Source organism: Balaenoptera musculus, chromosome 20, assembly GCF_009873245.2.
Source record: "Balaenoptera musculus isolate JJ_BM4_2016_0621 chromosome 20, mBalMus1.pri.v3, whole genome shotgun sequence".
NCBI classification, from domain to species: Eukaryota; Metazoa; Chordata; class Mammalia; order Artiodactyla; family Balaenopteridae; genus Balaenoptera; species Balaenoptera musculus.
The window spans coordinates 56,590,435-56,617,988 of NC_045804.1; the positions used below are offsets into that span (position 1 = coordinate 56,590,435).

The 27,554-nt window shown below is 44.5% G+C and overlaps 1 protein-coding gene across 2 annotated transcripts in view; it reads right to left on the reverse strand.

Moving 5' to 3' along the window:
• Positions 1-895: 895 nt before the first annotated feature.
• The window catches only part of TEKT3 (tektin 3), a 182,416-nt gene continuing 155,757 nt past the window's right edge, over positions 896-27,554 (reverse strand). For both annotated transcript variants that reach the window (XM_036836133.1, XM_036836134.1), the window contains 7 exons: positions 26,830-27,437; positions 24,094-24,177; positions 19,246-19,316; positions 15,498-15,641; positions 12,905-13,127; positions 9,467-9,621; positions 896-1,234 (listed from right to left, as the gene is read on the reverse strand). In XM_036836133.1, coding sequence (XP_036692028.1) covers positions 1,018-1,234; positions 9,467-9,621; positions 12,905-13,127; positions 15,498-15,641; positions 19,246-19,316; positions 24,094-24,177; positions 26,830-27,408 — 1,473 coding nt within the window. In that variant the 5' untranslated portion in view covers positions 27,409-27,437 and the 3' untranslated portion in view covers positions 896-1,017. The remainder of the gene's footprint in view (positions 1,235-9,466; positions 9,622-12,904; positions 13,128-15,497; positions 15,642-19,245; positions 19,317-24,093; positions 24,178-26,829; positions 27,438-27,554) is intronic.

The window sequence follows — 27,554 nt, forward strand, 5'->3', positions numbered from 1 at the left end:
TACATCATATCAAATTGAATTCCAGACGGTTAAGGGTAATTTAAGAAGTCATGAATGGAATCAGAGGAAATTATAGGTAAATAATCTTGGAATGAAGAAGAGCTTTTCTGGTGTAACTCCAAAGAAATAAATCATCACGGAAGTATTTACACATTTCAGCCTCTGAACATTAAAAACCATAAGCAAAATGTAAAGGCAAGTGGCATACAAAGAATATATGCTCAGTACATAGGATGAAAGTGTCACATGATTGATATACAGAGAACTCTAAAAAACAAATGAAAAAAAGATAAATACTCGGGGGAAACAGGCAAATAACAAGGACAAGCAATTGACAGAAGAAATTCAAGGGTCCAGTGAACAATGTTCTACATCACTATTTACTCCAATACAAACTCCAATACGAACTTTCCTTACCCGGTCATTGCTTTCACAAGGCCATGTCCCTGCACAGACCTGTCCATCACTCCCCCTACCCTTGAACCCACCCCCCCCCCCCAACTTTCCAGGGGTCTCACCCATCCTGTTTCTTCATACACACCCTACGTTATGAATCACAGCCAAACTGGTCTACTTACTATTGTCCAAATGCACTATTTTTCCACCTTCGATTTTGCTCAAACTATCCCCGACTACTACCTTCCCAGAGGCCTTGCCCCTTCTCTCAGAACCCACCTGCTGGGATACCTGCCTCCACAGCCTCAGAAAAAAATACATTTCTCCTTTCCAGCCCATTCATGTTACACAGAGAATAACAAGAATAACACAAATAAGTGTTCTTACCTTGGCTATTACATCGATTGTTTTTCTCTGGCCCAGAAGCCTAGTAAATCGTCGGGAATTAAGGTTTGGAGGCAAACGAAAGGTTTTCCAAGAGAGGACCGCGGCACATGTTTATAAATAACGATCCTTTAATAAGTGAATATAGATCAGCCCTCGTGTAAGTGCGCGCATGCGCGCGGCGCCCTGGTTCCGCCTTCCTTGGGGAGCGTCACACCTGGTCCAGGGGAGGGGGCCCTAGCAGAAGCCCGCCAGCCGCCGGGCGCTGGGGAAGCTCCTGCGCATGCTCACGCACTTCTCCTGGTCGATGTACAGGGAGTTGGCTTTGACCGCCAGGTCGTGCTCCAGGGTGGCCTTGCTGTGGACCAGCGACTGCAGGGTGTCCTCCGCGTCCCTCAGGCGCTGCTGCAGCGTCTGGATGGTGTCGTCCACCTCGTACACCTCGTTAACCAGGCTGCGTGGGGAAGAGGCACCGGTTAGGTTAGCAGAAGTCACGCTGCTTATCAGCTCCACCGGGGCCGAGTGTGGTTACGGAATTCCCACCGGTCACACCAACCTCAGAACTACTTCGCGTTGCAAAGCCGCACAGCAAACAGGACGATCCAAGAGGCACACCAAGGATATTCGGGGGACACCAGCAAGTTTTCATACATGCATTGCGCATACACGCGAATATTAAACATTATAATATTTAAAAAGAAGGTAAACTTTTAAACATTTGATTTTTTTTTAAATAGTAAAGATGGGAAAAATGGAAACAGCTCAATTTTCATGCAATTACTTTATCATTGAAAGTTGTTTATATAGTGAGGAAGAGGGGAACACCCAACTTTATTCAGTGGCTAGAATTCAGCCCAACCTGTTAACTACAGTGGGGGAGGGGTTAGTTAATGGGGCACTCCTCCAATTATAATGCCCCTCCCCCCAGCAATGCCCCAAGGTTCCAGAGTAAATATCGAAACGTCAAAAACCTTATAGAACACGAAAATGATAATTCATGAAATGAGCTACGTAAACCATGAAACAAGTTGCAGTTCTGATTGCACTGATGATGAAAAACATGACACATTTTTCAAGACAGAAAGGAAAAAAGGCATCATTTCATGTAAAAAAATCTAGCATCTCCTTCTCAAATTATTTTAACCGATATCGTTTTCATTTTCATTTCTTTGATTATTAGTGAAACTTTCCTAAATGTCTATTGGGCATTTTGCAGTTTTTCCGTGAATTGCCTCTTCCTGTCTTTTGCTCATTTTTCTACTGGGGTATTACTAACTATCTTAAACTTTGGCAAAGAGCTCTTTAAGTTGTAGGCATATTACATTTTTTTTTTTTTTTTGGTCTGTTAAGCTTGTGGCAAATGTTTTCCCTAATTTGTTTTTTACCTTTTAATTTAGCTTATGTTTCGTTATACATAAGATTTCAATTTTTAGTTAGCTAAATATTTCTTTTTCTTTGTGATTTCTTCTACTGTGTTTATATTTAGAAACTCTTTCTCCCCTCAAAGAGCAATTAAGCAAGGACTCCTTTACCCTCTGATTTGGCCAATAATATCCAAGGGATGGGACCACATGGTCAATCAAGAGAAAGAATATTAAACAGGTTATAAAAGACAACAATAAGGATAATAACTTATCTATTGACGACCTTACTTCATATGTATACATATATATATATATATATAATTCTACATATATAGTCAGTTGAAACCACCAACTCCAAATTCATCCAATTTTGCCCAGTGATTCAAAGCTAAAGTTTTCTTTGTTGGGGATGTTCATTTATCAGCAGACTGGGGGGGGAGGGAGGGTGGGTGTGTGCATGAAATTAACTAAAATATACCATAATATAAAGAGAAGCGTGACAGTGAACGAATAGGGGTGTGGACGTCGCTGGAGATGGAAAAGGATTTCACGATCGTAGAAAAATATCCAGACCATGTGGAAATCATTCTACCAAGACCATTTTATAGCTTCACAGACTTTGCCACTGGAAGATAAATTGCAGAGGTCATCAAGCCCAGCTTCCTTGTTCTACAGACAAGGAAATTGAGCCCTAGGGATTGATGAACTGCCCTCCCCACAGGCAGACGGCCTGCATGTGTTTATACACCGCTCACAGTTATCCAGGAAGCTAAGAAGGAAATCAGGAGTCTCGGCGGCCATAATAAGGAACAGGGTCCCATTTCCTGCCCCACCCACTCAGCTCCCAGAAGCAGAGACCTGGGAAGTTGGCCTCGGCACTGGACCCTTTGGGTGAGACCATCTCGTTTCTATTTGTCAACCCCACAGCGCAGGCCTCCCAGATAATACACAAGAGGCCCAGTTAAATTTGAATTTCAGATAAACATGTATGTTTTTAGTACAAGTATTTTTTTCCCTGCGGGAAAATACAAGCAACATAAAATTTACCATCTGAGCCATTTTTAAGTGTGCAGTTTGGTGGCATCAGGTACATTCACACGGCCATCACCACCCTCCACCCACAGAACTCTTTTCATCTTGCAAAACGACAGCTCTGTCCCCTTTCGACACTAACCCCTATTCCACCCCCCAACCCCCATCCCCCGGCAACCACCGTTCTTCTTTCTGTCTCTATGAATCTGACCACACTAGGTACCTCATACAAGTGGAATCGTCCAGTATTTGTCCTTCTGTGACCGGTTTGTTTCACTCAGCATCATTTCCTCAAGGTTCATCCATGTGGTAGCATGTGTCAGAATTTCCTTTCTTTTTAAGGCTGAATAATATTCACTACAAGTATTTTTACTTACCATAAGTGTTTTCTGTGTAAAGATGCCTTGCGGTATTGGGGATATACTAATACTAAAAAATTATTCGTCGTTTATCTGAGATTCATATTTACCTGGCCGCTAATTTGCAAAATCTGGCAACCCTACCACAAGAACCAAAATAGTGTCAGGCCCAAAATTAGCTCTCACAGAATATTCATTTAAGATGGCACCAAAGCCACAACCTCTCTACTCAAAACCCTCTGCACCCTGCTTTTCGTAAAGGACAAATTGTAAATGTATTTAAGGAGATGCACCAAATCAGCAGCTGTTGGTTGAGGTTGGGGGTGGGCTGCGGGGGGAGAGGAGAGGGCAGAAAAGAGGCTCTTGTTTTTTACTCCATATGGATCTGTACTGTTTGAATTTGTTTTAAAATCAGAGCGTGTCTCTCTCTTACTTGTGAATTTAAACAAAGTGAAAAGTTTGACATAAAACGATAAAGGAACAACGTCTTCATTGTGTTATCTTGTATTGAGTATTATTATGAGAGAACAAGAGGAAACAACATCCTGATGATAACGGACACCATAGCCAGATGATGGAATACTATGCAGGCAATACTTTTTAAAAAAGAATTTGTTGGGGGCTTCCCTGGTGGCGCAGTGGTTGAGAATCCGCCTGCCAATGCAGGGGACACGGGTTCAAGCCCTGGTCTGGGAAAGATCCCACGTGCCACGGAGCAACTAGGCCCATGAGCCACAATTACTGAGCCTGCACGTCTGGAGCCTGTGCTCCGCAACAAGAGAGGCCGCGATAATGAGAGGCCCGCACACCGCAATGAAGAGTGGCCCCCACTTGCCGCAACTAGAGAAAGCCCTCGCACAGAAACGAAGACCCAACACAGCCATAAATAAATGAATAAATTAATTTAAAAAAAAAAAAAAGAATTTGTTTTTGCCTTGGGGAAGGAAACTCAGAATACAATGTTGGTTGAAAAAGTTAGGATATAGAACTCTACATGCAGCGTGATCACAATTTTGTTAACGTGCCAGGTGGCAACCGTGGTTATCCCTCAACGGCGAGGAGAATTGACAATGATTTTTATTTTTTATTTCATTTTCTGATTTTCTATCACGAACAGATACAGCTCTTAAAGCCAGAAAGAAAACAATAAATAGTTTCCAAAAAGGAAACACAATTTTGAGGGACTTGAACCATCTTTGGCCTTGAACTCAGAGAGGTTACCTGAAGTGCCTCGGCTGGACCGACACCGTGACAGGGCAAACATCACATCTCCGTCCGAGGCCACAGCGGACAAATGAAGGGGGTCTGGAGACTCCCCAGGACCACCCTGCAGGCCCACGTTCTGGATACACCCTCCTTGGTGGGTATGCCCCCCAGGGGCTCACCCACGCCGAGGTGGGGTACAGAGCAGATGAATCACCAGCACCCCAGGCCACCTGCCTGTCCCATCTCAGGCCATGGTGACGTCATCCTTGCGGATGCTGAAACCAAAGGTCTTCTGATCATCCCTGACCCCGCCCCCTTCCTCGCACCCCTACGTCCCTCAATGTAAAAATCTGTTGCGCCTGTCTCCCCATGCCGCTGCGCCCTTCCTCTCCACTCTGCAGGCAAGTCCTTGAATGTCCCTGCTCTGTGTCTGACCTCGGGGTCTCCACCCTTGCCGTCCCGTCAGCCCACGATGCTCTTACCCCACTCTTCATCCCGCTAATTCACGCCATCCTCAAAGCCCGGCTGGACAGACCCTTCTTAGGGAAGTCCCTCCCTCAGCCCTGGGACTAGTTCGCTGCCCGATGTCGTGTGTTTCAAGAGCACCAGCCCTTCTGCGGCCCTCGGGGTGCTTGTCGTGGCCTGTGTGCTACATCTCCCTGCCGGCCATCGGGTCCGGGAAAGTGACATCCACAGCCCCTCCTGCAGTTGATGGGGGCACAAAACATGCTTGATGGATGGGGACCAACTTCTGTGTCCTAGGAGATGCAGCGCATGATGGGAGGTAGGAAGCTGCCCGAAGTCCGAGTCAAGGGTCTCCCAAGCACGAGGAGCAGACCCCCGGTGATGAAGAAGCAGCGCAGGCCAGAGGGAGCACCTGCAGCCAGCCCAAGGCGGGGAGCACCGCAGAGCACCCCCAAAAGGCTCATGGATGCAACGACAAGCCGTGAAAACACACCTACACCGTGCATCTCCTTTCATCTTAGAGCCTGAACCATCTTCTTACTTCCATTGGGGGAGGGAAGGAATTAAACTTAAGTGTGGAAGTTTCCTCTGGCCTGAGATCTGTAAACACAGCATCTGAGAACTGAGCTAAAAGCATATTTTGTTGTTGTTTAGGTCAGGTTGGATTTAAAAAGTAAGTTTCTTTTTTGAAGATCCCAGGGTATACAATACCACTAGCAAAGAAACAGATCTTCAGAGAGGCTGTGGGACACGGCTGGTGATGGGATTTACGAGGGTGAGTTGTTTATAATCACACCGGCCTGCTTCTCGTCTCCCAGCCTTCCCTGAGCTGTCTTCACCGCTTCAAAAAGAACCCTGAACCCAAAGGTAGGGACGGAGCAGGGTGACGTCTGAGTCTTTCTTTACTCCTCACAGCCAAACGTTAGTCTAGTGGAAAATTTATCTGTGAGGGGTCTTCTGAAAAAAGACACATTAAAATACCAATTTTTTAAAAAAGGAATTCCAGATACTTAGAACGCAGGCAGCTAACATCCTGGTTTTCCCATCGCTGCGTGAAGGCAGCTCAGAGATACTACACCTCCCTCAACTTTCGCCGTTAGAAATACGTTTCTCCTCCTCTTTCAAGGCCACGTTCCACTCTCAGTTTCCTTATTCTTGGCAGATGGCAGACAGCCGTTCTGCTGAAACCACTCATTTTGGGGGAAATTACAGAACTGAAAAACAGTTTGCATTCAAATACAAATAAAACTACCGTCTCCTGAAAAAAATATATCAAAATTAAGCAAAGCAGAGCCTGGCCTGGCCTGCCCTCAAGGATGCCAAGAATGTTTAAGATTGCTCTTGAAAGCACCCATTTAGAAAAAGTTCAAATGCAAATCAAGGCCTTGAAATGCAAACAGCGCTTTTTCTCTGTCCTCACTCCCCTGAGTTTATGGTCCTTATGTTTTCTTCATCTAGACAGCCAAAGGGTTGCTTTCAGAATGATCAGTTGAATAAGAAAAATAATCCCCTCCTCCCTCAATAACAATCCTAAATTCCACTGCTGTTCCTCTAGGACCATATTTTTGGCAACGCTATTTTAACAAGAAATCTTTACGGAAACAAAAGTAGGTTTTGTCCTGAAGTCAGTAAAGGAGCAGAGGAAATAGACACACTGCAGGGTCGACAGGAAGTCAAGGAAAAGCAAATTCTGTTTAGCCGTGAAGGGGGAGAAAAGAGGAAAAATCATTCAGCTTCTCAGAAGCAGCTGTGAATGCCTCATTGTCTGATAACTGCAAAGTCAAATTCGACCACGACTCAAAACCCTTCTAAAAAGCAACCCTGTGTTGGTCTGATGGCAGCCCGAACAATTCCTCTCTTCCTGTCTCTACTTTTTTTTTTTTTCTTTTAATATATTTATTTATTTATTTATTTTTGGCTGCGTTGAGTCTTCGTTGCTGCGTGTGGGCTTTCTCTAGTTGCAGCGAGCAGGGGCTACTCTTTGTTGCGGTGCGCGGGCTTCTCCTGCGGTGGCTTCTCTTGTTGCAGAGCACGGGCTCTAGGCGGACGGGCTTCAGCAGTTGTGGCGCGTGGGCTCAGTAGTTGCGGCTCGCGGGCTCTAGAGCGCAGGCTCAGTAGCTGTGGTGCACGGGCTTAGTTGCTCCGCGGCATGTGGGATCTTCCTGGACCAGGGCTCGAACCCATGTCCCCTGCATTGGCAGGCGTATTCTTAACCACTGTGCCACCAGGGAAGTCCCCCGTCTCTACTTTTGATGACTCTGCAGAAATTGTCGGAGCATGAAACTTCAGCTCAGCTTCTCCCAATAATATTTGCATAAAACCACAATTCACGATCTAATCTAACTGGCCAAATGGGTGTGATCCCACTACCAGGTTCCTGTAATAAATAGATACTTCAGACTGGTTGCCTCCAGAGTGGCAGGCCGCTTCACCTCAATGATGGGCTGTGTGCGAGTAGGGGTTCTGTGGAACCCACTTGGAGAAACATGTGGCCTGGGTGACCTCCTTCATGGTGATGGCCCGGATGACAGCTCCACTAGGAGAAACGCAGCTACTGCGGGAGATGACGGCCACCTGGATCTATTCTAGAGCTCACCTCTTAGCATCCAACACAGACAACACACGTGCTGTCCGTGGAGGGTGTTTTCCAGTAACGTCTCCTCTGTGACCCTCTGTTTTATCCTCTGTGAGAGTGAGATGAGGATACTGCTTTGCTGACCCATCCCATGTGGGCATTGAGAAGGCCAGATGAGCTTAGGTACAGGACGGGGGGTGGCAAAGGCCCCATACAATGAAATTGCTGCTTTGCTTGAACGGAGCTCAGCGGGGAGATGGGCAAGGACTCTAGTTATGTCTCTCCTTCCTCCCAGCAGTTGCCAGCTGGGTCACCGTCACTCAGCCCACTTCTGCCTCCACTTACTTATTTGTAAATTGAAGATAATGCATGAGGTAAAGTATGCAGGACAGTGCCCGGCACAGAATAAGATCAATAAATGGCAACAGCTATTGTGATTGTCACCATCACCACCTTTATCATCATCTTCCTCATTCCTGGCCTCACAAAGACCACCCTTTCCTTCCCTGCAGGGAATCCACAGCCCCACGCCACCGCTTGCTCCTTGGGTAAGAGCTCAAAGTCGCTTTGTCCCTAGGATATAAGGGAATTCAATCGTGGACCAGGCAGACTACAAGGCTGGTGGTCTCTCCCACCGCTCCAGTTCAAGTGCTGCCACTTCGTTCCTCCAGTTGCTGTAAATTTGATTTGCTTCTGCACAAAGTGTTTCAAGACCTAAGCACAGCAATGATGAAATCCAGAAAGAGGCAGATAGGCAGGTACTGAGAAATTGGAAACGAAGCCAGAATGGGGGTGGGAGGGTGGCCAATTCCATTCAAGCCCATCCTGAAAGGAATCTTCCAAGTTAAAACAAGAAGAATAAAATACACCTAGTGTCCAGAAGATGAAGTGTAGGGTCAATCCCTCCCACCGTGTACATGTGGGAGATGCTTGATGATGACCAGCTGCTTTCAATTTCTACCAAGAACAGAACAAACTGAAATGAGCTGAAATGAGCCATCGGGGTTTAGGGCCTCCTGAGGGTGCTCTTAACGATGAGAGCAGGAATGAAGCACCCAAAGAGGCGGATGAGAGCAACGGTGAGAGCAAACAGATGGGGTCAGGGGAGGTGGTACCCAAAGTCCCTTTTCCGATGAGTCGGGGGCACTCGGACACACACAGCGGCCAACCTCTGTACTGTTTCTGAGACAGAGGATCTGGAAACTCCGGGCACTCCAGGGAGGTGCAAAGGAGCCCAACGCCACCTCCACCCCCTGAATGAGGCTAAATGTTAACACTATTCTTGTGTGTAGTGTTGATGTCATTTCCTTTCTGTTTTAGTCGCGGTAAAATAGACATAACACAAAATTTACCATCTCAGCTCTTAAGTTCCTGGCATTAAGTACATCCACAGTCTTGGCAACCATCACCACCTTCCACCTTGAGAACTTTTTATCATCCCAAACCGAGACTCCGGGCTGTTAAACACTAACCCCATTACTGACACTTTAAAGAAGGTTCTAGCACCGTGACCGTCACTAGGCCGCTCCACGTCCCCGCGTGCTGGTGGACGAGCCTTAGGAGCTCAGAGCTGCCGGCAGCCTGGGGGTTTCCCCAGAGGAGCCCGAGCTGGCCCTGAGGGTGCCCCCCTCCCCATCACCGTGACCCCCACCTGGGCCTCGCCCCCTCGCCTCTCCCCTGCTCACCGCAGCTGAGCCATGTCTCTGCAGAGCTCTATGTTGGGCCTCCGCGTACGCTCATCCAGCCTGGTCTGAGCCACCTTCAGGAAGGCAGACTTGTCTTTGATGGCCTTCTTGACGGATTCGATGGTCATCTCCATCTGGAAAATCTCCTGCAGGGTCTGTACCAGGAGAAGCAAACGCCCGAGGCTTTGGTGTCGTGCCCTCAACAACCTGCTCCCCGACCCATGCATTTGTGGCCGGGCCTCCCCCTCTGATGGGGAGGAGGGTTGTCTGAGGGCCTCCTCCTACCAGCCCCATCCCGGGACCCGCAGTGGGAGGTACGGCACCTGCTCCCACCCTTTGGAGAGCATCTCCTCCCGACTCAGCGTGCGAGCATTTAGGCCACAGAAGTTAGCGAACGCCGCACATCCGAGCTCGTTTTCTCCTTTTCCCTCAGATCACCGGCTGTTAGATATTTACTGATACACATTCGTATGTGACTCTGAACAAAGGGAGGCCAGGAGCTTCGAGGGTCCCCGCTTCCCTCCCACATCAGTGCATCCTTGCTTCTTTATCTTCCCGCTGTCTCTCCTCACTAATCTCAGAGAGGTTTTCCTGCTAGGGGAGGATTTGCCTTGAAGCAAATCAAGGTCAAGCTCTGGGGTGACTCACTTGCAAGGGAGGAGCACTGGTAATCTGGTGATCCCAATTTTATATCCTTCTCTCCTTAAAGAAGGTCCCCCCGGTTACCTAAACCTGGATCCCTCCCTGGTTCCTCTTCCTCTTCTGACAAGCAAGCCCCCTTCGTGTGCTCTGAAAACCCTGCCTTCTCCTTCGCCTACAACCTTGACCTCAGCCCCCCCCGTCTCCACACCCCCCCATTAGTCCCCTCTTCTTCAGCCGCTTTCCTGTGGCCTGGAGATGCCCCCCAAGCATCACCCAAATTCCTTTGAACCCTCATGCCTTCCCCACCACGCTCTCATCCAATCCCACCGGGTCCTCTCCGGCTGGTACCTTCCCAGCCTCTCCTCAAGTTCACAGCCACATGGACTCAGCAATGGCCTTCCCTACTCCCTCCACATGCCACCCACCTAACCTCCCAGCGGCCCCCGTATCCTGTCTCTGGCCCTGGTTGCCCTGGTGAGACCACGTGCTCAAAATCAATGATGAGGCCTCTTTGGAGTGTCCCTCCCCTTGAAACCCTCGCCTTGCTTACCTCTCTGGCCAACTGCTATCCTAATCCCCGATTTTCTCTCTAACTCCTTCTCCTCACCCCAGTGCAAGGTGCTGCCCTTGACCCCTTCTCTGCTACCTCCTTTCTCCCTGCAGAGACCTCTTGTAACCACACAGCTTCAGCACTTGTGAAAGCCAGGAACTCTTACCCCTGTCAGTTAAGCTTTGCTCTCTCTTCCAAGCTTTCAACCACCTGCTGAAAATCATTACACTGTTCTATCACCAAGGCCACCCTCAAGGGCTCCCCGCTCCACGAAGCCACCCCCATCTCTCACCACTGGAAATAACTGCTCCTTCTGCTAAACAAACTGAACCTTTTATCTGTAGCTCCAAAGGGTTCTTTCTGCACTTTTCTGATGGAACTTATCATTTTCTACGTACGTGTCTTGTCTCACACAAGACACAAGATGGCAGAGTCAGTGAGTCGTTATGTGTGTACACCCCAAAGCCCCTGGCACAGCACCTTGAATGTAGCTGTTATGAGTTGAATTCTATCCTCCTCAACCCCCCAAAATCCATATGTTGAAGTCCTAACCCCCAGACCTCGGAATGTGATTGTATTTGAAGGTAGAGCCTTTAAACAGCTAATGAAGTTCTTTAATGAGGTCATTAGTGTTGGTCCTCATCCAGTCTGACTGGTGTCCTTATAAAGAGAGATTAGGAGACAGACAGGCATGGAGGGAAGACCACGTGATGATGTGGGAGAAGGCGTCCATCTACAAGCCTAGGAGAGAGGCCTCAGGAGAAACCAACCCCACTGATAACTTGATCTCAGACTTCAGCCTCCAGGACTGTGAGAAAATAAATTTCTGTTGTTTAAGCCACCCAGTCTGTAGGGCTTTGTTATGGCAGCCAGAGCAAACTAATACAGTAGTAAACAAAAATTTGTTGAACAAAGGGACTCCATCATGTCAGCCTTCTATGGATAAAAGGCCTTTAGATGGCCCCTCACTGCCCAGGGGACGCCTTCCCATCAATGACTTCCACGGTCTGGCTCCACCTGCCTTTCCAAGCTTCTCTCTCTAGGGACACACACCGTCTGTGCCAGCCAGACGGGTCTCTTTACAGACCTGACTCAGCCTCTGATTGGCTATACCTCCCGAGGCTTTGTTCATGATGTTGTTCTACCTGAATGTTTGCTTCTTCCTCCAAACTCCCAGAACAATTTCTGTATTGGCTATTTGGCAACCATGATCTGTAATTTTCTATTGTTTTTCACTGTGCATGAGCTTTTCATATTACGTGCACCTTCTCCACAAATATAAGCTTCCTGGGACAAAAACTACATTTTATCCTTCTCTCTTCCCTTCCCTGGATGTAGAAGCTGTCTGACCCAACAGATGTGTATAACCCAAAGAAGACACCATGAGAAGGAAAGGTAAATTACTGCAGCCTGGGAAAACACAGTGCCCTCAATAGGATAATATCTCCTGAGAGCAACAGAGCCAACATGGTAAGGTTCTTAAAAAGAGAAATGAAACTACTCAATATTCTGCAATAACCTATATTGGAAAAGAATCTGAAAAAGAATGAATATGTATATATGGATAACTGAACCACTACACCTGAAACTAACACAACATTATAAATCAACTAGACTCCAGTATAAAATAAAAATTAAATGAAGAAACAAAACCAAAAAACTATATGCAGCCTAATCCACAGAAATAATAAGAACTCCAAGACCGACACTAAAAAAAGCAAGAGCACCTTGTTTATCTTGAAACCCACGAATTCTGCCTAACTGTTTCATCTTATTGTCCTTATAAAACACTTATACTTAAAGCACTTTAAAAAGTTCAATATCAGAAACATTTCGAACCACTTAATAGTTTCCTGTATTTGGTTTTGTATTCCAGAAAAAAAGGCCTGAAATAATTTAACAGAAAACATCCCTACCATATGTCCTAAAAATAAACTCACTTCCTAGTTACATACGGTGATTCATTAAACGTTAATAATAATATTTTTGTTTCTATTAAATACTAGGAACCTTTCATGACATAGTGCATTCTTTGTGTTCCCATTTCCAATTCATGTTGGATTCCAACTTCATGTTGACACCTGGCTACCTGGCTAAAATAAATGGTGCACTTTGTACCGGTTTTCAGTTTTCCTAGTCTGTATGGCCAGGAAGTCATGTGCCTTATGGTGGAGATGTGTGGTCCCAGGGCCCCCTGCTCTATCTATCCAGGTCAGCTGCGGGGGCCTCCCAGTGCTTGGCTTTACCTTTGAGAGGTGAATCTGAATCTTATTTTTAGCATCTGCAGTCTCAGCAATGCGGCTGGTGAAAGCCAGGTTCACTTTGTTGAACTGATGCCACATCTCGTTGGCTGTCACCACCAGCAGGTTCTGGACGTCGTCTCTTAGTTTCGCAGAGGCAGCTCGCTCGCTCTGGGAGCGAAGAATATTGTCGTCGGTTAATTTGGCCCAGGACTCGGGCACTGAGACCCTGAAGAAAAAGGAAATAGACCCAGACAACGGAAACAATGACGAATCAGCCTAGATTTTCTGTAGGCGACCGTTCATCCTGAGAAAGAAAAAAACCCCAATCACTTGATCCTGGTTTTACTGCATGAAGTGTAAACATCAGAGCAAAGCTTCTTTTAAACTTTTCTTAATTGCTCCTTGTTTGACTGCTTACTCTCTGTCAATCCGCAGCATAAATTAAGTTCTCTGCCAATGTGCGGGGGCGGGGGAAGGGATTGGGGAAGGGTACGAGTATGTCCCTTCATTAGAAACGTGTCTCACCGGCCCCATAAGCGTTACGAAAAAATATTCAACCTCAGGACTAATCAAAGTGGTACTAATGAAAACAACAACAAATTAACAAGCCTTTGTCAGAATAACAAAGAATGAAGAGAATGATAATTTTCTGGTGAACGTGTTTAGAAAAAGATTCTCTCATCCTGCAGGTAGGAAAGTTGAATTGGTAGGGCCATGCCGGAGAGCAAATGTGCATAACGCAGAAATTCCACTTTAGAAAGTGTTTTTATTGACATCTAATTGACATATAACATTATATTAGTTTCAGGTGTGCAACATAATGATTTGATTTATGGATACATTGCAAAATGGTCACCACAGTAAGTCTAGCTAACAACGTCCACCATCACACACAGTTACAAACCTTTTTTCTTGAATGAGAATTTTTAAGAGCTACTGTCTTAGCAACTTTCAAATATGCAATAGAGTATTGTTAACCAGTCACCATGCTGTACTTTATATCCCCAGGACGAAAGATACAGAATGCTTCCTGAATTGGCACACCATCACGGTGCAGGGGTCATGCTAATCTCTGTATCAATCCACTTCAGAAATTGATCCTAAGGAAATAACCCAAAGATGTGTATGTAAGGAGATTCGTTTTTAGCAGTGTTTATGCCAATCCCTGAAACACTGGAAACACCCTAAAATGTCCCAAAGTAAAGAAAAATTTGAGTAAATTATGGTACCTTTTAAAAAGTGATCCATACAGCATGCAAACTCATGCTGTAGAAGAATATTTTCACAGACAACGTTTTTGACATATCCTGAAGTGAAGAATCAGACAGGCTATACAAACAGCACACGTGTAATACCAGTCTTTAACAATATAAATCGGTATCTACACGAGTGAAAGAATACTGGAAGGACTGACAGTAAATTGTTAATATTGGGCCTCTCTGTGTGGTTTCTTTGCTTGATGGTGTAATAGGATATCAAATGAGACTCTTACTGTCAGTTAAGGTTTTAGCTCAGGCCATGATGACCAAAAATAACATCCTATGTGCTCCATACCCTGATACCCTGTAAGAGACGGCTAAGAATTCATGCTGGAAATAGATGAGGCCCTTTATGGAGGACCAAGTGGTCAGAGTGTGTGTGGTTCGATCCCAGCCCACCCGCCCCCCCGCAATGTCCACCCCAGAAGGAGAAAAGGAAGATGCTTCCTGCTCTCCTCAAATTAAGTAAGAGGCACTTCATGGGGACCACTTAGGACTTAGGGTCTGAATCTGATTCACACCTGAAGAATCTAAACGACAAAGTTGGTACCCATTGCTGCTCCTATTACAGGAGAGCTAAAAGGGGGGGCTGCTTTGGGGTGACCAGCCCCAAAGGGAGCTTTAAAGGGAGTCCCTTTAAAAGGGGGAGGGGCCATGAGTGTGGTCATGGTTACACAGGCATAGAAATTTGTTAAAACTCATCAAAATATACACTAACGCCAAATGCATTTTAGCATAGGTGAATTTCACCTCAATCAAGTTGATTTTTTTAAATGTTCTATGTCACCATTTTCCAAAGAGATGTGAAAGCAACAGGACCATTTTTATAAGATGGTAAAGAAAGATAACAGGGTTATCAAGATGCAGAAAGACAGGCCCTCTCATAGAGAAAAGAGCATCAACCCAAGATCGTATCCAGGGGCCTGGCAAAGAAACCATGGATGGGGCAGGTCTAAGAAAGAGTGGAAATAAATTATTCAACATTCAGCTGTTTTTCAGCTTGTACTTCCCACCCCCGGCCCACGTCCAGGGCATCCGATACACTGGTAACATTTTATTTTCTTTGTGCTTAACTGTGTTTTCTAGGTCTTTCTGCCTCAAGCAGGTGCTATTTTCACAGTCAGAAATATAAACAATGAATATTCTTCTACAAAAGATTAAAGGATGCAAGTGTCTGCAGAACACCGTGCTTACTGACAACCGGTCCATAGCAGGTGCCTCTTACCTTTCCGCATCCTCCCAGGATCTCCGATTTACCTGTGTGCTGCATCCTTTTGAAAGGAGAGAGAATGAATTAAGTGACATGGAAATCACAGAGGCGGCATGCGCCTACTTACATGGCATCCACCCTCTCCACTCCGCGGAAGTAGCTGACGCCGTCCGACGTGTTTCGCAGGTGGTGGCATTTATCGTCGATGCGGTAGGCCGCCTGTTTGTCACTCAGGTCCTTCTCCAGCTCGTGCTGGGAAGCTCTGTTGGCTCTAAAACACAGAGGGGAGACGGAGCTTCAGGCTAAGGGAACAATGTCACAGGAGGAAGCATGACGGCCCTTCAGGGTGGGGACCCACCTCCACCCCCCCCACGCGCACCCGTGACTGCTCTCTGGGTCTCTCCTCCTTCCCACAATGTCCAACTTCTCCATTAAAAGCAGCTTCCCCTGGAGCTGTCCCTACATGTGGGTGATGAGAGCCCTGCCCACACTGTCCCTTCCATGGGCATGAGACGTGCAGACACACAGAAATTGGTATCTGGAGCTCCCCCAGGCTGGGGCCCATCTTCCTAGTACCCAAACCGCTCCAGACAGGACACTGGTTTGGAGCAATCTGTCTACATCTGTGCCTCCCTTTCCTTCTTCCTTTTCCTCAGCTACATCCTAACCCCTCTCTCCTCCATTCCTAGAGTGCAATTCCCTGAGAAGTTAGGAGGTATTCACAGCCAGCCTCTCTCCAGCTGTAAATGACCTCACTTTGCAGTTGTGCCAAGCCTGGAGGTAGAAACCGAGGGTCAAAATGGACCTCCCCAGCAGGAGTCAGCGTGTGGAAAGAGGCCAGGAATTGGCAGCCCCCAGGCTCCTGCTCCCACCAGAACCCTCCTGGGAAGGAAGAGGACTTGGCGAGCTCTGAGATGCCTGGCGTTCCTGCCCTGCCATGCAGAGAGAGGACCCGGCAGGCAGCTCAGTCCCAAAGAGACAGGCCGGTGGGGCAGGCGTGAGTGACAGGTGAGCCACGTCTTGACTTGTGGCATAGTCCATTCCACATATCATTACAGAGTGCCTACTCTGCGCCAGGATGCATCACGGACAAAGCAAACGTCTCTTCCCTAGAGGAGCTCACATCCTACAGGGGGGTGACAGGCCGTCCCCATAAGGAATAAGCAAATCCTGTGGTTTGTTAGCAGAACAATGCAGAAAACAAAGCAGGAAAAAGGGGCCCAGGAATGTGAGCGATGATTCTAAATAGGATGGTCAGGGTAGGACTCTCCTCAAGGAGGTGATACCAAGACTTGCAGAGGGAGAACCAGACCTTGCTGCCCATTGGAATGTGTCAGGTTTTCCTCTGAGTGGAATGAGAGACCACCGACTTACAATCTTAGAGGATCATTCTGGTGTGGGGTTAAGAACGGACTACAGGGGACAGAGAGACCCCGTGAGCAGACCGGTGAGGCTACCCAGGTGAGAGACGGTGGTGGCTTGGACCAAAGGGGCGACAGTGAAGGAGGTGAGAAGTGCTCAGATTCTGGAGATGCTTTAAAGATGGAACCAGGACTTATATACATGACCAAATGTAAAATAGATGGCGAGTGGGAAGCAGCCGCATAGCACAGGGAGATCAGCTCGGTGCTTTGTGACCACCTAGAGGGGTGGGATAGGGAGGGAGGGAGGGAGATGCAAGAGGGAGGGGATATGGGGATATATGTATATGTATAGCTGATTCACTTCGTTATAAAGCAGAAACTAACACACCATTGTAAAGCAACTATACTCCAATAAAGATGTTAAAAAAGAAATAAATAAAGAGCACAGACTCTGGAGCAAAAAAAAAAAAAAAAGCCAAAGTTGAGTCATTGGAATAGCAGGATTCCATCAGCAGAGGTGGGCAAATCTATGGGTGGGTTGGAGGGCTGGGGGAGAAGACAGCAGGTCTTGCTTTACATTTGAGTGTCCATTAAAACATCCAAGCGGAGGTACCAAGTGGGTTGTTGGAATTGGGGAGAAAGGTCTGGGCTAGAAATAAAAATTGGGCAATCGCATACAGAGAGCATCTGAAAAAGCCAGAGAACTGGATGATCCTAGACATTTCTCCATTCCCGGAGCCCAAAAAAGGTCTTGGCATAGGGGAGCCACCCAGGAAAGCCTGTGTGGAACTGAAGGGGCTAATTCTCTTTAACTTGGCCTGTGCCTTCAGGTAAGTCACTTGACCTGTCAAAGCTCTTTGTGTTGTTGTGTGTAAAGTGGAAACGAGGGTAGCGGCACACAGGTCGTCTGCATTTTGTGAATTCTAAATCAGCGTGTGTGCGCAGAGGATGAAAGGAGAGGAAGCTGCATCCCCGCTGCTTCAGAGTTCAGGTTACTGGGTTGAAACTCTGGGATTCTTAGGTCTTTCTCATCTGTGGTCTGGGACCAAGATGCTCCCCAGGCTTCCTCTCTTGGGCTGACACCCTTGACCTCCTCTGACCTGACCTCAGAGCCTCCTTAGGAAGGCCTTCTATCCATCCACCGTCTTAAAGCCCAAGATGGGAGAGACCTAGGCCCGCATGTTGGTTTCTAATGAGATTCCATTCTCAGCTGAGATCCAAGCCCATCTCACGTTCCTTCCTTAATTGTTCCTTCAAGACAAGTGGAGCTGAAAACCTTCCTCCCATCACCTTTGCTGGACCGAGCCCAGTAACCATGTTAGAGATACCGGCTCCCACAGACCCTGGAGAGACCACCCCAGGAAATGAGGTGGGCATTTTGCCCACTGTGGATTAAAAAGTAAAGGACATGGAAGATGGACAGCAGATTTTAGATTACGAAAAAAATGAGGATTAGGAACTGGACCAGAAGAAAACAGAACAATCGTTGGAACCACCCTAAACTGTTTCTGCAATTTCCAGGGAGCAGAAACCAGAAATGAATATCGGAAGTGGCAGTCGGTCATCCTTAGCCAATCCTCAGCTATCCTCACCGATTTCTGAATTAAGGAGCCCTTCCCATCGCAGCTTGAGAGAGATCTCAGCCATCTGAATCTCACCAACCTTCACAGCATGAATCCTGATGGTCAGCAGACTGAGTGAGAAGAACCGCCACCTTTAGAACAACTATTCCTTTGGCTACATCACACGCTACCCCTGACAACATCAGTATAGGCAGAATCATCATTTCCTCTGTGTGACATATTCAACACTACTTCTTTCCATGGCCGTCACCAAATGAACGTTGACCTTTCTAGTCCTATAAGGTGACAGGCTCGGCCAATATTTTTTTCTATGCTGACAGCTGTTATCATTGCTTCAAACCCTCCTCTGACTATTATTCTTTGCCCCCAACCCCCACTATAAATATTAAGTACCTACTGTCTACTATTGCCAAGAGAAGAAGAATTTGTATTCTGCTAGAGAGTAGGACGGGTGAACAATTACAGTGCAATGGATGCAGTGAACGCAGTGGTGTAATCACAGCACCGAGGACCATGTACCAGGGTTGCCGAGAAACCGGAAAAGGCTGAGTTTTTAAGGAGAAGTGGAAAGTAAATAGAAAAGTGTGCCACAGTTCATCGCTTTTCCAGCTGTCGGGCTGCACATGGAGAAGTCTATCTCTTATCAAAGAATAAAAGTCTTTTGAGTTAAAAGAAACCTTAGCCACACTTCAAGGTAGGATAAAAATCCTTTCTGAAGCATTGCAAAAATTATCTCTTCAAATAAAAATTTAAAGTAAGTACCCCAAGTACTCATTTTACCTTCTAAATAAAAACGTGTATGTGCATGCGATGTGTGTCCATGTATAAGAAATCCTTACATAAGAAGCTAAGAGAAATCTGATTGGGAAGCGTGGAAGTATAGTTTCATGATAGAGTTTCAACTGTATAGAGAGGTAAAAGCTCTTACGCCAGTTGGGCAATGGCCTTGTCCAAATGCAGCTTCATCCTTTCTTGACAACACAGAATAATATCAACCTCCTACTCAAGTAAAAAAAAAAAGCCACATTAATGTTTTGATATTGAACATAACATTCAGAGTCAACAATGTAACAAAACATTGATGAAGGAAATCTTTGTTTCTGGGAAAATCGTGAAGTAAAACAAGAAAAGAATTTTATACCCACTTATTTACCTATACGCCCCCACGATATTGCTGTCTTAATATTAGACTGAGATTCACCCTTTACAGGGCTTTAGGGAAATATATTATGGAACAAGTTGGGACAGGGGTAAAATTTTAGGAGTTTTCTTTATTTTTTATCTCTGGTCTTTAATTGAATCAGTCAATCAATCAATCAAATTCTGGTGATACACAAGGTTGAATTTAATGCATGGCTTCTACTATACTAAGTATCCTTCCAAGAAAAGTGAATCTGGAAGGGAAAAGGACAGCCTAAAAGGCAGTTCTCTCAGGCAGTGCATGTGACCTCCAAAAGACCCAGCTTTTTGTTCCAAACGGAGGCCAGCCTCCACCCTAGGAGGCCAGCTCTCCCCTTGTCCTGCCTCCGCACTGCAGCCCAGCTGCTGTACTCGTATGAAATCTGCACTCTCCATGCCACTCTGCTTGACCACGCACATGGCATTTTGATGCCGCTAGGATGTATATACTGTTACATGTAGGGCAGAGATTTTGTAGATTTTGTGTTGTAGCAGAGATTTTTTAAATAAATATTTACTTCCCTCTGAAATTCATATTCACATTAGAAAATTTAGGAACCCAAAATAGCACCTAGAAGACATTTAGAAAGTGCACATAACCATCGCTACCACTTTTTCAAGTGAAAAGTGATCATACCATCATACTGAACACTGAACATGAAACTTGAACACTTTCCCATGACATAAAACTATACTGTGATGAACAAGCTCAAAAATATTTGGACACCACCAAAGGGGATGCCTTTTTTCAAGGTTTTGACAAGTACAAACAAATTGCCCTTCAGAAAAGTTGTACCCGTTTACAACAATAAATGAGTGTGAGTTTCCTCACCTCACACACCCAGGAGACACTATGATTCCTCTCAATCTTTGCCAACATGAAAGACCACCCCCCAATAAAAGCACACTTGTTCAGATTTGCAGGTTAATATTTTGACTGGGTATTTGTTCATGATTTGACTTCCTTCTCTTGTGAACCACCTGTTCATGTGCTTGTCTATATTTTCTGTTATGTTTCTCTTATTTATAAATATTCTTGTATTTAAAATTCAATCCTTTCCCATTATATGACACATATATATTTTTTTCACCAGTTTGGCCCTTGCCTTTATATTTCGTGTGCGGTGTTTTTGATATATAGACATTTATGGTTTCTATGACGTCAAACTATCAAATGTTCCCTTTGGGTTTCTGCCTTTGTTCATTTGATTTTAGAGTCCTCTTCACTCCAATGTTAATTATTACTCAACTATATAGTCTTCTTATTCTTTTATTGTTTAATTGGTTAACATAAAAATATTATGCCTAGAGTTTATTTCAGTAATAACCCTCCTGCCTGATTCTTTGATACTCTGAATGATTGGAGTAAATGAAAAACTGAATTCCCATGACATGTTATCAAGTCCCCCTGCCCTTACAGGCAGCAAGGATTTCTCACACATTCTCACTGTAGGTTGTGCGCGTCTTTGATTTTTTTTGTTGTTCGGTCTTCATCTTTCTCTGTGGCTTGGTGTGTGTGTGTGTGTTTGTGTATGTGTGTGTGTATGTGTGTGTGTAGCCATTTCATGGAGGTGTTGGCAAAGGATACATGGAATACTGCTTAGAAAACACCACTTAAAACCCAAAATCCCAGTGAGCTTTTATGCTATGTGTACACAATTCACACAGAGGGAATTCCTGGAACTTTCAGTGGAAAAAATTACATTTAATGAGACTCTTGCTATAAAAAAACCCTTCAACACTAATTTTTATATTTGAATTTAAATAATGTCATATGGTGAACATCGTGGTTGGAAGCAGAAGGTTTCCTGGGAATAGGGAATGCCTGAAACCAAAGACTTTTGTAACTGTCCCCAACGCTAACTTACCTACTAATCCGCACTCACACGCGGGGCTGGTCTGGAAATGCCTCCGTGAAGTGAATGCGGGGCAAGGGCCTTATTCCCTCAATCTCCCGTGAGAAGAAAGTTTGCCGGAAGGTGGTGGGTACAGACAGAGGGCAGAAGTGTGAGAAGAGACCAGATGTAATCAGACCAATAGCTGCCACCTGACACCCAGGGAAATGAAGGTCATGGCAGAAAAGCCAAGAACCACACACTAGGAGCCTGGCAAGTGGTGCCACCCCTTCAGGATCCTGAACTTGGGGAGGAAAAATAGACCCCACGAATAAAAGGGTGGCAGTGACTTCTCTGAGTTTCTCAGAGTCTCAGTGGCCAAAATGATTACATTGTGACTTAAGATGGAATGAGAACAAGGAATCACATCCAAGCATTTGAAGAACCTTGAATTAATCCTACTATCTGAGCAGGCGAAACCTTAGCGAAGCATCTCTTACGGTTCTCCTCTTGGGAGCTGTGGTCTTGGGATGGGGTGGCGGAGCGGGGAAGTAGAATAGAGACTTCACAGCTTTTGGCATGCCCTCACCTCAAGCAAACCCCCTCCTGTTGCCTCACCCTCCTGAGTCTTGGGTGGAATAGTGGTTAAAGACGTGCTCTGGTATCAGATAGCCCAGCTCCAATGCTGCCTTTGCAAATGCTGGGAGCAAAGGCAAGTTATAAACTAAGGGTAATAATACCTTCCTTTCTATGCTGTGGGGTAGATAGTTTTGTGCCTCGCAGATGGTAAGATCTCTAGTACTAAAGGGTAGGACTTATCATGCGACATGGGTCACAAAGTATGATTTAGAACTTAATCCTCATGTACGATGTGGGCTCCACCCTCTTCTTGGCTGAGGAATACTCGCCAGGTCACAAGAACCCTGAGTTCTGACCACACGCATGGATGTGTGCTAACTCTCGGCTGAACTGTGGATATACAATCATTTCTGGGACCTCATTGCTAAACCCAGACCCTGCTTCCTGTGGTTCTATGTATCCACAGATACATACAAACTTAAAGGCTTAACTGAGCCTTTTTAAGTTTGGGGTAAGTGGGTAAACTATCACACTCTTAACAGGTAGAATAGGCTACTGAAATCACACTTTAAAAATCAAACTAGAAGTCCAAATGGAATCTGGATCATGGCAAATGGCACCTATAGGAGCAAGCCCTCCATTTCTATAGACAGTGTGTTTTGAGGACGACATTCTCAAATTCTCACTCATCCCTGAGCTTGGGAAGCAGCGGTGTTTCCTTAAAGATGTGCATTCTCAGTATTTGCTCCTGAGTCACTTGAAGCTGACCCATCACCCGGCTGGTTGTGAGGGGGCTGGGGTCCTACAAGCCATGTAGAGGCGGAAATCCCAGACGGGGAAGGCATTTCTTGCTGCTGGTGGTGAAAATCCACCCAGACATTCTTTGCATGCTGGTATCAGGGTTCTATTCAATACTGTCTCAGAGCAGAACCCTCTTGGGATGGAGTCATAGAACCAGTAACAGTACCATCAATAGGAAGCGGAAGGCAGAAGGCATCAGTGTCAAAGAAAAGTTCACTTTTAAGCTTCATGAATGTGAACCAAAAAATGAGTTACCAACGTACATATGTTTGGCACTTGGGGATGCAGAACGAATGCTTAATTGAGTATCCGGGCTAAAAAAAAGAGACTGGGAAGGGTCCCAGGTACCTAAGGGCTGAAATCTTAAGGAATGGCAGAGATCTTGTGGGAGAGAGCCTAGGAGGTAAAGGTCAGAGAACTCAGAACAAAACCATCTTTAATTGGTGGAAGGTGGGAGAGAGCCTAGTGGGAGGACCAGCACCCTAGATCAGATACAACTATAAGCTCCCAGATGGCTTATCAAAAGCTGTCCAAATGCATATACCCTCTGATGCGTGGATTACAGTTTTAGAAATGTATCCTAAGGAAATAATCAGAAATACATACAGTTATCAGAACTATGCATGTGTGGAGGCAGAGGCCACATGGGAAACCTCTGGACCTTCCCCTCAATTTGGCTGTGAACCTAAAAATGTTCTAAAACATTGTCTTCTAAAAAAACACAGCACTGCCTTTCCACATCTATATTTAAGAATAAACAGCATGCTTTTTTTGTTGGGCATTTATCCAACAAAAAAAGCACTATTCAAATGCATAGAAGCAGTATAATTCTAATCTGGAAGATATGTCTGTGTGTCTTTAAGTTGGGTGGTGTCTACCTAAGTATGATTATTAAAAAGACTGAAATACTCTAACATTAACAGTCATTTCTGTCTAATTGAACTTAGGTGATTTTTATATTTATCGTTTACTGCATTTTTCAAATTCTGTCAATAAATATCTATTACTTTCATAACCCCCCAAAAATGTATCTTTTCTAAAAAAATAAAATAAACAACAAAGTCCTACTGTATAGCACAGGAAACTATATTCAGTATCTTGTAATAAACCATAATGGAAAAGAATATGAAAAAGAATATACATATATATAATGTATAACTGAATCACTTTGCTGTACACCAGAAACTAACACAACATTGTAAATCAACTATACTTCAATAAAAAATAAAATAAAATGTATCTTTTCTAAATGCCATAAATATCTGATACTATAACTCCTTACTGTGTCTTTACATAACATCATTTTTTGTTTCTATACATTAAACATTAAACGCACATTTGCAAGAGGTTTCTTGTTATTGAAGGGTTTGCCCCATATTTACCATCAGCAACTCTGTTTCCACTTCATCATGAACTAGATCGATTCCCATTCTCTTCTCTCGATGAAATAGACATTCCCGGGCTACCTATAGATACACAAATAATGAAAAACACTAATACAAACTGACTAAAATCAGTGACTAGCACTTCTAATAACCTGTTTCTAAAACACGTCAATAGATGCTCCCAATATCAACTTTTCAAGCCATTTTGCTGGAAATCAAACAAGAAACTCAGTGTGATAACTAAGTGAATCCCTGCTGCTAGTGAAAAGGTAAAGAGTTTGAAAAAAATTCCTAATTTGGAAAGTTGACAAACTGAAGCAGATGGTCTCTACTTAATCCCCACAAATCAGCATCTGAGAAAATTATTTGGCATCAATTCCTTCTAGAGAAATAGTTCAATAACCCAAATCATAGTCTTCAAGATCTTATTTCCAAATATTTTCCACTGAGAAGAGTGAGGAAGAAACAAATGATTATTTAAAGACCTCAAAATATTTGTGTAGCCAAAAATCCAGGTGATTATTGTTAAAGTACCATTTATTGTTTTCCTAATTATAAAAATAATATGCTTTATTCATTAAAGAGAAAAAGTAGAGAGAAGTCAAAAATGAGTTATCCATACTCCTACCAGTTTGGTTTGTTTTTAACAGAAGTTATAATGCCCTCATAATTTTATGCTTTTTAGGATTGTAGTTAAATAGTAGACTTGAAATAGTCTTTGAGACAAAGTACATCAATGACTCCAATGGAAAACAGCTTAGATAGCCAACAACTAAATTATGCATGAAATAACGTTATGTAAATGTTAAAAATACTTTTTTCAAAGAGTATTTCATGACATGGGATGACTATAATGTTAAATTTTTAAAAAGCATAAAATATAATAGTATGTACACTGTAATCTGGATATGATGTCATTGAACAAAATCTTGGAGTGAATCTCTAATTTTTTAATAGTATAATGTACACTGACTAGAAGATGAATGAATGGGTTGAAGGGAACTCTGATTATTTTAATGTGTATTACGAAATTGCTTTCCAGGAAATTTCTACTCAACCATAGTCTACTAGCAATATCCGAAGTGTCCGTCTTCTGCACTTTTGCCAACCCTACACACTATCAGTTTTCATTTTTGCAAATTTGGTAAGCCAAAGATGGTTACTTCATTGACTGAGTTTGCATTTTTATTATTGAGTTTTAATGTTTTTGTCTTCTATACAGTTGATCATCAGTGTTTCCTCTTTTGAGCTGTATCTGTTCATGGGACTAATTCTCATTTTAATTGGGATCTTCTGATACCGTGCTGATTGTAAATGTTTAAACACACAAGATATCTGGACAAAAACTGCAGAAAAGAAATTTAAATTATGCCCATCTCATTGAAAGCAGTCATCACTGAAAGGAGTGTCAAGGGAAGAAATTGAATCTCCTCTGGAAATTAAGTAAAAGGTAAGTGGCTGTCATTTTAAGTGTTCATTAAAGTAAGTGGTGGGTGGGGTGGGAGGGGATGTATTGTAGAGTAGACCAGGAATCCTCAAAATGATCTAGAGCTCAGAGAAAGTATGGGAGGGCTTCTGATCCCAAAAAGCTATTCATGGTGAGTTCTTTTAAAAGAATATCATTAGTGTCCTGTCGACCTTTCTCAGGACTTCTGTGGTCGTGTGTATTTGTGTGCACTTGTGTTTAGTGGGGAGGAGGGGTGCAGTAAGAAGCTACAGTGTGCAGGGGTCTCCAGCAAACCCCCCAAACCACTAGACTTCTAGCTCTTCGATTCTCTAATCTCTTCTACTATGGATGCCATAAAGAAAAAAAAAAAAAGACCTATTGAAAATGCTTATCACCAGGAAAATGAGTCACACAAACATGGAGAAAAATAGTGTTCGCTTTGCCCATTCACATATACGCAACTTCTAAAATAATCTGCATCATTTGGACATCTTCACATACAGAATGTCTTCTTCCAACGGTGGTGGATAGAATGGGGTCGGGGGGCCCATCGCACACTCAGAGGATTAAAGGTAATTTGATCTCCATTCAGAAGCCTGGTCAGAGGCCAGCAACCAACTGAAAGACTGTCTCTAGGACCAAAACTGGCTTAACTTCTATCCCATCTCTCTATTTAACCAAACTCATTCCATTCCTAAGAAGCTCTAATTTGATCATTTCACTGTGCCTGAAGTGGAATCATAACATACATACAGAAGGCATTTCATGACACAGACTAAAAAAAAAAGTTTTTTTCCTCTCAAACAACGTTTATGTTAATCCTGGGACAGCAACAACCAAGCAGCCTATTTAAGAGATGGGAAGATGGCATTTTCACCATAAAATACTGTGTGTCTTAAGAGTGTCGCTTTAATTAGCTTCCTTTGCTTTGCATGCAGAATTCTCTCTACTTTTTTTTCTTTCTTGGCCGTACCACTGGGCTTGCAGGATCTTAGTTCCCCAACCAGGGACTGAACCTGCGCCCTCAGCAGTGAAAGCACTGAGTCCTAACCGCTGGACCGCCAGGGAATTCCAGAATTCTTTCTACTTAAATGGTTGTTCGGTATAATGTGAGAAAAATGGCAATGGTTTTATCATCACTGAAACCCGGTACAGATTTATTGACAAGGGCTTGGCTTCTACAGGTGAAGCGAAATATAATTCAATAGATAAATAACCTCAGAAATTCAACGACTGGGTTATAATCATAAAAATGCAGTGTCCTTTTAATAAGGTCTTATAGTTACCTGAAGAGGGGCTTCTGTCTCCATCAAAGCCCTCTCCAGTTTTTTCTTAATATCGGTTAGTTCATTTGTCTCTCCAATCATTGCATCCAACTCATGAGTGATTTCAGATTTCCAAAATCCTATGTCGTTGACTCGTTCTCCCAGATTTTGGGTGGAGTCTGCCTGGGTTTTTCTCGTTTGTTGATATTTGTCTTGAATCAAGCGAGATGTATCTATCCTTAGTCTCTCTGAATTGTGTCGGGAAGTGTTGGATTCTTGAAAGTTGGTTAAGTTGGACCTGTACCAATCATCGGGAGTATACCTGGTGAAGAGTGTGGTTCTGTTGGAAACAAAGGGAAGCGTGGTGCTCTCGGACACCCTCTGAGATCTGGTGCAGTACGGGTCCAAGGCTGGCGAGTTGGAGGCTGCTTTGTAGTACGTGCTTGGTCTCCAAGGCAGGCTCAGACTACGGGTCAGATTGCAGTGGGGGAAGCAGTCCCTATAGCTTGAGGCCATGGCACTGATGGCTGGTAGGAAGTTGGCTGGTGTTGGTCTAGGGTGGGCATAAGTTGCCGCTAAAGTAGAACCTAGAAGCTCCATGATGCTCAAGCACTATTTGTAAATCTCTCCTGTTTGAAAGGTGGGGGAAAGGAGGGAAGCAAAAATAGACAGCCACATAAATTAACCTTCGGTGAAAACTCACAGATAAAAGGCCACATCTGACTTACTATAAGCAGCAGTGTTGT